Source organism: Xiphias gladius, chromosome 5 (genome assembly GCF_016859285.1).
Source record: "Xiphias gladius isolate SHS-SW01 ecotype Sanya breed wild chromosome 5, ASM1685928v1, whole genome shotgun sequence".
NCBI lineage: Eukaryota > Metazoa > Chordata > Actinopteri > Istiophoriformes > Xiphiidae > Xiphias > Xiphias gladius.
In genome coordinates this window covers 21,435,465-21,445,847 of record NC_053404.1, presented here as the reverse complement: position 1 = coordinate 21,445,847, position 10,383 = coordinate 21,435,465, and the positions used below count along the sequence as shown (strand labels likewise).

The following is a 10,383-nucleotide window of genomic DNA, read 5'->3' as shown; positions in this document are numbered from 1 at the left end:
AAGAAAAAACAGACGAGAGTTCAGATGTGGAGTACTGACCTGCATTTTCTGCACTCACATCTTCTTTAGAAAATCACACACCGGTGTTACTTTACTCTGGCTACATTTATCACAACATGTGGGGATTTTAAACCCACCAAAAGGTTAAAAGGTAAAAGGTAACATTCAATAGCCCAGCTGAGACACACACAGGTGTCAGAATGTCATGTTTGTTCAGCGTATTGGGCTAAAATAAAACCTCAAATCGCAGAAAAAAGGAAGAGAGACCTTTTAACAACCTGGAACTTAAGAGAAAACGAACGTTTAGCCTGAAAGAGGAAATCTGGCGTTAGTTTGAGTTGGTGAAGTTAGTACCTGTTACACATACGATCCCATCAAACCACAACATGCAATAAAAACAGCAGCTCTCAACCTGTTTGGAACAAAGTGATGCCTACTAGCATCTCACACACAAATCACTTTCATCTTTTTATTCTTCTCAGTCAATAAAAGAGCCCAAGACCATGAAAACACTCTTAACTTTACCATCTAACACTATCATTGCTCTTATTATATTATAACAATGGTAATAAAACCACCAGATTGAGAGCCACTGCAGCAAAAAGACCAGAAAAGGATCCCACAAGTCTGCAGGTCAACCTACAACGTCCAGTAGCGTCAGTAACTTGTCAAAGTGAAAGTGGAGGTTCAGTTTAAGAGTAAATAAGAAGATTAAAAGTTGTGGGGGAGGGTATGAGGTGTTCATTTCCAATTTCCTTTTCTGGATACTTAAGTTGAAATTTAATGCAACTCGAATGCAACATTGGCCTCAAACTCACCGTGTAGGCTCCCTAAAATAAAAAAATCAATCCAGTCTGTAAGATTATTTAATTTGAAAAATTCTAGGGATGTCACCCGGGTATAAACACACAGTACTAAAGAAGAAGGCTCTTGATGGCGCTTAAAGGTACCCTGTGGACTTTCTGACCGCTAGTAGCGCCATGGAGCAATGTTTTCACGAGCGGGTTGCACTGTTTGATGCATGAAAATGTCGTACAAACGTTTTTGGCTTTTAGTTTTAGAGGACGAGTCCCACCGACACTGCGATTCCCCTTACTTTTCCTCTGGCACCATCATGAGGCTCAGTTTCGCGGTGGTCTCTTCTTTATCCATAGAATTGGCATCACCAGGTCAAAAGCTAAGACAGTGAGCACGGTAAACAATGCTGACATTAGCAATGAGCTCAAGGAATGCTAATGTACAGTCTCGTTCAACTTTCAGTAAGAGAAGTCCTACATAATTCAGCTCTATTATACAAGAAGTGGGAGTTACTTTCAAACGTTGTAAGATTGGAAGCAGCAGCACCCATTAGAAGGAAATAAATCTAAAATCCCGGTGAGAAATGGTGAAATGAAGAGGTGAGACATTAAAGAAAAGAGGAGCTCATGTCAACATTCGTGCCGGCAGCCCCGAGTTAATGTTCGTGACTCATCCTGGTTAGAGAGACAAAAATTGTTTAGAGAGATTAAAGGGGAAATTATTCCACCAGCCGGGGTTAGTGAGTCAGTCTGGACAGACTGCAGGAAGAGAAAGAAACGAGGGAGAGAGCGAGGAGTTAAGCATCTGTTCATCCTCAGACTGACCCGGCGGCCTGGGCTCCGGCCCCTGGAGTTGGGGCTCCGGCCCCTGGAGTTGGGGCTCTGCCCCTGGAGTTGGGGCTCTGCCGGCGCATCAATGGCTGAGAGGAGTGGAGGTTTCTGTCAGGGACACAGATGACACGGATTCGAGGCACATGCAGGTGTTCCCTGGAGGGACTGACGTGGGCGGGGTAGGAGGGTGGACGGCGGCGGGGTTTGTAACCGGGGAGTAAAAGGAGGTTGTCGAGGTTGACGTTTCGCGTCTCCCTGAAGGAGTGGTATTTCTTGGGAGGGATGCGCGGCGAGTTGCTCTGAGCTCGACGCATCACCTGGAGAGCAAGGTCAGTGTTTATAAGGAAGCAGACGAAACAACGTGCACGACGCAGAGTCTTAAAAACCAGAAGATGGTGATGTGTGTGAGGTCCCTCAGGCAACACGCCCTCTGGCAGCCATCATGGAAGTCCACAGATCAGCTGAGTATAAATGTATAACGGGATGTGATTCACGTCAGTCTGGTTCAGATTTTTTTAAAGAAGTGTACCAAAAAACCTCCCCGACAGTGTACAGTTGTGTAGAAATTTTACGAGCTGCGTCTCCGTTCTTTGACCCAATCAAAGATGGCAACCGGAAGCCGCTTAGCCGCTCTGGACGCCACCTGTGTTTGGGTCAAGGAATAGAGACACGCACTGTGAGAGACGGTTTGAAATTCCACGTTCTGTACATCCTGTGCGGGACGGAGGCTTATAAATGTGTTCCAGCTGGTTAGATCAAGCTGCTGCGTATTGCTAGTCTCTCTATTTTCTTCCATTTATTTTTAATAACAACAGTTGGACATTTCTGTGATTTGAACCTGTTCAGGTTAAGCCGTTACAGCAGGTTAGGAATAAAAACTGCGTTCAAATCAGCAAAACCATACCTCATCACACTTACACTCCTTCTCACTGCACATTACCTCATGTACACTGACTTAAAACTTAAAATAAAACGGACGTATTTCTTCTTTTACAGCCAAGTGGCCAATTTTAAAAGCAGACTTCCGTGGTGGTACTACAACCATGGCTACAAGAGGACCTGTTAATACCGATGGGAACTCTCTACATTTATGCACATTTAAAAGCAAACTACACATAAAAGAGTTTCAGTCCAAAATGCTTTGGGTCGGCTCACAAGAGCCAGAGGAGCTTCATTAGTTAATACTTTTCATTTTGAATTGTGGGATTCATCTTTCTGGTCTGTGAGATGATTTTTATCCAGTCTGAAAAAAACAAAACTATTGGGTTTTGCGCAGTTGGGTGGTTTATTACCGCACAGGCCTCACCAAAATTCGGTCCACTCAAATGCCTTTCTCCTTTTCTCTTGGTTTTCAAAAGGTAAGCGTCACTTTTGGAATGAAACTCTTCGTCTGACAAAAGTAGCACATAAAAAAACATGAGAAAAAGAATTTCCCAGCACATAAAATATTGTCCGGTTGTTGCACCTGAGGAAAAAAATAAATTAAAAAAACAAATCCGAAAACACTCATTTCAAGACTCTTCTGCAGGTACAGTTCAGACGACACCTGGAGGATAGAAAACTCTACAAAGACAACACAAACAAACGAAGCATTACACGCTGTTAACGTCCTGAGAGCCTCGCCGGCCTCGCATCGGCCTCTAACTCAGTCAATCAGGGTGTGTTTGTCCTCTTATGAATGGAAGACGACCACTTTACAATGGACCCAGTCATTTGTCATTGTGGCCGAACACCTGTGTTTAACAATTCTAATAATGAAATTCCAAGCTTCGATCTCTCCTCCAACTTGGTGTCTTTTCACTTGTTTATGACTTGACCCATTTTTTGTGCAGTTAAGTGTAAAAAAAAAGAAAAAAGGGAAAGATTCTGAAGTGAAAGACCAATTGTTTTTGATTTCCCCCTTAGCGTGCGTGTGTCTCAGGCCGTGCAGGCTACCTCTTTGGCCCAGGCGGGCTTGTCGTTGCTGCTGGGCGCCTGGTCCTTGTAGTGGTACAGCTGCTTCTTGTCCTGCGGCGGTCGCGGCGGCTCCTGCTGCTGCTGCTGCTGCTGCAGCGACACCAGGTACGCTCGCTCCTGCTGCAGCTGCCTCTGCAGCCGCTCGGCCTGCCGCTGCTCCTCGATCTGCTTCCTCTTGTACTCCTGCACAACAAACAAAAAGCAGAGGGGAAAGGAGACGTTAAAAAAGCAAAAGTAAAATGGTGGAAATAAGGACTATATATTCAATGCACAAACAATCTTGTCTCACAATGACATCGAATGACGAGAATCTCCCTCACTGATGTTGCTTTATTATCATTATTATTGTTATTATTTATGATGATCAAAGATGTACTGTTGGGCCCCTGTTTAAACTCCCACTTTCGGCTCTGTGCGTGCGTTTTGTTTACAATTTGTCACCTCTACAAGGCGCCGAGTACAGTGCACAGAGCGAACTTTGCATGGCATTTAGTGCACTGCATGTCTGCTTTGCCCATTTGCTAATCCAGCTTTAAATACTGTCCTTTGCCATTAATGTGCTGGCATTATATTTCTTCTAAATATTAACATCTACTGTTTAGACAGAATCAGGCTTATGTTTCAAATAGTGGCCTTTAAGTTTCAAACAGCAACAAAACGTCAGGTTTCATAAAGTATATCCCTCTAAGGAAAAGATAACAGCTGTATTGCGGCTCTTTGCCTCCACCCTGTCCATTATTTATGCTTATCAAGGCTCCACCTCATGTATTATTGCCGACGTAACAGTTATTATGGGCCTGTTTGTGGATGAAGAGTTCTTCTTTGAAAGAGCATTCAGTCTTTACCTCATAGATTTAGACCATCATCAGACACTAAAAAACAACCAGACCGATGAAATGCTTTTTCAAGACTGCACTGATTCACTGACTCATGCATTACTGCCTTTCCATGAAAAATTAATCGATACAGCCATAACAGAAATAAACCAATTACTAATGGAAACATAAGGAGAAAAAAATAAAAAATTGTCAGTGCAGGTTTACCAGTCTGGGGTTTGACTGGAAGTTTCATTATATTATTGGAGAAAACTCATATCGAATCCAGTAGCGAATAAAAACATACAGCATGGTCTTAACATATATACAGTATCTCTAAACCCATATATCACTTTAATATTTATCCATATTGTTTTGAGCCAGAATTTGTTTATATCCAGCTGTTTTCGTTTTGGAACAGAATTTGAAAAATGCCGTCGACTGATCAGCCCAGAGACTCGGTGTGAAACCGTCCACACGTGTTTCTCACACCTTCCTGTCGGTGCGGAAGTCTGGCATTTATCTGGGCCGCGCGTGAAAGTCTGCAGCGCCAGACTCCGTCTCGGCTCGGCATCGACCGAGTATTGGCCGCCTTCGCCGGGTCACGATTTCTTCAACTAAACAACAAACAGTCTGACATGAAATGGGTGCTCGCCAAGTCCGGTTTCCATGGTCACCAGCCTTTGAGCTGTTGTGATGGCAAATGTTTTTTGTTTAACGCGACAAATTCAGGGAAGTTGCCCCGAGAACCTGGATCCTGTTCTGTTCCGAATGTAGTTTGAGATACTGTGAGCAAAAGGACAGTCGACATCAATGGTAGTCTGACCACATTCGCTGGTGATATCTAATGTTTACCGGTGATCGAAACACTTGGAAACGCTGCGGAGCACAACGTGGAACAAAAAACAACACCCGTAACAATGAAGGAACACACGTAAAAACAAGACGTATTTCCATTTATCTGTTGTGCAAGCTGGGAGGGCGCCCAGCGCACCTGCCTCATATAACAGCAATCGCATGCGCAGCATTCAGCCAATCGTATGATTGCTGATAACTCGTTTGGTCTTTATTCCATTTATGCCATTCAAGATAACTTCACCCAGGATTAACGATTCAATCCTAAAACTGCTTTCAACGCATTATGTAAAGCTCTCGGACTTGCCCCTGTGTATGACGTGTGCTATATAAACACACTTGCATCCAAAGACTCAAATCATCTGGGTGAGAATTCACAGGGTTGTGTTAGCCTGGATTAGTTAAGCCACATTTGAAGAGCCGGGCCCTGTGCCATTCATCCAGTGTGTCCGTGTGTGTCGTTACCAGCAGTAAGGCCTGCTCCTGCAGGAGCTGCTGCTGCAGGATCTCCAGCTGCCTCTGCTCCTCCTCCAGCTGTCTACGGATATACTCCTGACCAATCGGCGCCCGGGGCCAGAATGAGACGCGTCCAATCAAAAACCGCCGGGGCGGGCGAGAAGCAAACCGGAGCCCAGGCAACCAGTGACATCACCAATGCAGGAAATAGGAGAGGAGAGGAGAGAATGAAAGAAGAGGACAGACAAAAGCAGATTTATTGAAGAGGTGTGAGAGCATTTAGGATTTAGTCGGAACTAGGCCAGGAGAGATAAAAAGAGAAACAGCAGGGGGCTGTAATTAGTGGAACAGGAAAATCATGCTTATTAGTGGAGGAAAGATGTTAAAGATCAGCATGAAATCAGCTCTGCAAGAGGAAGAAATTTATATCTGAAAGGTAGAATTTTAAGGAAGCGTTGACTGCTTTAAAAGTTAACTATAACTAACTAAACTAAAAGTTAACCAATGAAAGCCTCCTGTCTACCCTGTTCTGTGATATTTGACACGTGAGACTCCTTCCATTTCTCTCTCCATGCTTACGACAACATTGCATCCAACTGCACTTCAAAGTTTGACCGTACTTAAAACAAAAAACGGCCAAGCAGAAGCAGAGGGATTATCTGTGGAAGTTTGGTAAAAAGTCGGTGCTGTGAGTAAAAGTTTCACCTTCGCGTAAAACTGATCAGAATAAGCTGTTCAATAAACTCTTTAATCCGAGAGCACGGCAACAATTTAGTGTTGCGCTTCTCTGAAGTTAAGGCGCTCGCACGAGACATCATTTTTAAAATAATGGTCAAAATGGACGCAGCAGAGGCTGAGATATTCTGGCTTTTTACCCCTTTGTGTTTGGCTCAAGCTCCAGAAACGTTAGGTCCTACACTTCCCATCATGCAGCTAGGCAGCTTCTTTGATCTGACAAACTTTCAAACTCTACGCCCCAGTTCGTAACGCAGACTTTCTGTGTTAAATGTGAGGTGTTTAAGCATAGATCAACCCCCCCCCGGGGCCAGAGATGACACTGCACGACTGTTCTCACAGGCTGAGTAATACCAACCCTGACTTGACTCGGACATGCAGTATTAGTGGAATGCCCCTTTAATTTTGTAAATGATTTTTACCTGCTGCGTCTGTAAACTGACCAGAAGCAGAGCTGAGCACAAAATAAGATAAAATGATCAACGGACATTTTGGGTTGAAAACAAACAAACAAACAAACAAAAAAAAAGAAACCTTGCAGCAGGGTTTATGGGAAATGTAGTCTGAATTTGGAGAAATACCAGCTTGTGTTGTGATATGTTAATAATAGTCATGCTAAGGTGCGGGAAGTAGTTAATTAGTATTTAACTGTTAATTATTTGATTGATTCGTACTCAAAATATTACATGTAACACCTGTAAGTCATATTCTAAGGCAGCCGTTCACAACCTCGAAGTTGAAGCAGAAAATTATGTTGTTTTTTTTTCTCATCCTCTGATAGTTCAACCTCTTTAAACCTTAAAAAGTTAAACCATCTGAAAAGCAAAAGCAAACTCTTTGTTAGAAGTGCTGACGAGCAAAAAAAAGAAAAGAAAAAGGCTAATCTGAAAATGAAGCCATAAAATGAGCAGTTCAATCAAAGAGGATTTTCTCCGTCATTCGGTTTATTTGGATACTTTTAGGGACCTGAAGAGAATAAAACTAAATTGTTCTGTTGCAGAATTGTTTTTGTGCTTCCCATCCTGTCAATCATCTCGCAAACCTCAGATTTATGTGGCATTTGATGTTTGATGGTAAACTGAGTAATATCAAACGGACAGAACACCATATTCTGGATCATTCAAGGAGAGACAGAGGAAATAACAAACTCCAGAGGTTATACCGGGCCGCGCCCCTCCGGATGACACCTGTGGCGTCCCGTCTTTCAGTCAGGTGTTTTCTCACCTGCTCTCTCTCTGCGTGCCTCCTCTCCTCCTCTCGACGGAGCTGCTCCATCTCTTCGTACCTCCTCCTCTGCTCTCGCTCCTGCTGCTTCCTCAGCTCTCGCTCGCGACGCTGTTGCTGTAGGTGGAAAAGATTTGACACACACTTCAGCTCTCTCTCTCTCTGTGTGTGTGTGTGTGTGTGTGTTTGTTTGTTCACATCAGGTGTGTTTCCCCGGCATCCGGATGAGCAGAGGTGCTAGCATCACAGGTGTGTTGGGGTTTTGCATGGAAGACAAGTCCCTTTATAATCAAAAGAGGAGATGTTTGTCACATCTTAGAACAACCAGGGGGCTGACACAGGCACACAGAATCATTTCTCTTGTGTTCTGTCAATGCGCTTCATAGGCTCAGGTGAACTCTTCCTCTCCCTCATTTGCTTTATAGACCTTTGCAGGTCTCTGCAGAAGTCTACACCAGGTAAAACCCTCTTTAGAGCGGGTGTTGACTGTGACCGTCCTCTGATCTTGACACTACGTGTCTGCCCACGAGCTGCGAAGGCAGAACATCAGAAGTTGAACCGAGGTTGACGGCGGAGTGTGAACAACAACAGCGGCAGGAAGTTTAGGTGAGAATCTACAGGAGCTTGTCTACGCGGCCCTGAAGTGTTGCCTAGTGGTTTTGCTTTAATCCTCCAGGTTCACAGAAAGTACACAGGCTGTTATGTGAACAGCAACTGGTGCTTTCCAGCCCCTTGTTTACACATATGCATTGGTAAAGGGCGAGTGTATCGTGATCCCATGATCAGTGGCCCGTTTCGCCAAATTTGCAGCATGAGATCATTTTCTCTCAGGCATTAAGTTTGACACATTGCACCAACTGAAAGAGGCAGCAAACCAGTAACCTATGCAGGGGGTACATTATGCCAGAGCCCAGCGGGACTTGCAAATTAATCCGCAATATGTGAGTGACGATAATTTTAGAGACAGGACACTGGCACCATTTCACAATGATGAAAAAAATGCCGACCATTTTTTTTATGAAACTGGCCCCCGAGGGATTTTCACCTCTGAGGGGACAAACCTTGATTGTCTTCGCTCAACCAAGCTGTGTCAGCAACGTGACATCCGTTATCGTGTAGTGTAGAGGTCTGTGTTGCTTTCCTGTTAAAGAAGCACTGCGGTTTACCTCGTCTGACGCTGCGTTCTGATCCACCGGCCTTTGCTGTGCTTCCAGAGCTGCTGCTTTTCCACCACTGGGTGACTTTTTAATTGTGGAGCCGCTAGAGGCGATGCGGCCTTAGACACAGGGGTTGACTACAGGGTCTGCGTCACGATACGGACGTGTTTGGAGGTTTTCGGCGGATCGGTTCTTAACATCACAGGGGGGAGCCTACTGGATAAAGAGCTGCCGCACCTCGCTACCGTTTGGGTAAATTTCAAATCAGTGCCACGTCATCAAGGTAAACACCTTTTTACCAGGCAAATGCCAAGTGGGAAAACACTCCTGCCATGCTCACCTCAGTATGTTAACTGAGTGAATAACCCCTCCCCGTGCTTAAATGTATTAAAAACAAGTAGTTGGTGTCTCGGCTGACGTAGCAGACGGATAAACCGCAGACTAAAAGCTACCTCCTCCAGCCGTCGCCTCTGCTCTTTCTGCTCCTCGATACGCTTCTGCCTCTCGGCCAGTAGCTGGCGCTTGTGTTCCTCGTTCTGCTGCTGCTCCAGCTGCTGACGCCGGATCAGCTCCGACCGCTCCTTATTGGCCAACTGGAGACGCAGGAAGTCCCGCCTCAGAGTGGACTCCCCAGGAATGTTGATGATGGAGCTGGGGAGGAACCAATCAGAGGAGAGTTAGAGGCAGAATTAAACCCCCTCTTGTCTGCCTGTATTCCCTTTAAACAATATATTAAATTGTACTAATTCAGCTTTATTTATTAAAGTAGATCAATGTTTAATTTAGTGTTTTTCTAATTTTGAATTTTCTAATTGAGATTATTGAAGTTAAAATTATCACGGTAGCAGTAGCCATCTCAAGTTCCTTCCATTCATGTTATTAATGTGAAGTTATTATTTATTTATTCTGTGCTGTATCGCTTGAAATAAGCAAACAAAAATAAAACTTAGAATTTAAATTGAGGTTCAGCAAATTCAAAGTGGCAGTAAAAGTGAACGTAACAGTACTGGTAGTAACCTAGTAGCATCTGTAGCAGTGGAAGTAGTGGCAGTGAGAAGATCTACAGCAGCAAATGTAGTAGTTGTAGAAGCAGCAAGGACAGTACTAGCAGTAGAAGTGCTAGTGTTGCTTGTAGTAATTAATAGTAGTAGCAGTAACAGTAGTATCAGTAGTAGCAGTAGTATCAGTAGTAGCAGTAGCAGCAGTAGTAACAGTACTATCAGTAGTAGTAGTAGTAATAGCAATAGCAGTAGCAGTAGCAGTAGAAGTAGTAACAGTAGCAGTAGTAGCAGTAGTAGTAACAGTAGCAGTAGTAGCAGTAGTAGTAGTAGCAGTAGTAGTAGTAGTAGTAGTAGTAGTAGTAGTAGTAGTAGCAGTAGTAGTAGTAGTAGTAGTAGTAGCAGTAGTAGTAGTAGTAGTAGCAGTAGTAGCAGTAGTAGCAGTAGCAGTAGCAGTAGTAGTAGTAGTAGCAGTAGTAGTAGCAGTAGCAGTAGCAGTAGCAGTAGTAGTTGCAGTAGCAGTAGTAACAGTAGCAGTAGTAGTACAGTAGCAGTAGTA

General features: G+C 44.0%; 1 protein-coding gene across 1 annotated transcript in view; it reads right to left on the bottom strand.

The window, feature by feature from the left end:
• tnikb (TRAF2 and NCK interacting kinase b) overlaps window positions 1–10,383 on the bottom strand; it is a 58,820-nt gene that overhangs the window by 26,692 nt on the left and 21,745 nt on the right. Inside the window, 6 exon segments of the mRNA XM_040126442.1 lie at window positions 1,623–1,670; window positions 1,673–1,945; window positions 3,564–3,767; window positions 5,720–5,806; window positions 7,631–7,786; window positions 9,279–9,477. Coding sequence (XP_039982376.1) covers window positions 1,623–1,670; window positions 1,673–1,945; window positions 3,564–3,767; window positions 5,720–5,806; window positions 7,631–7,786; window positions 9,279–9,477 — 967 coding nt within the window.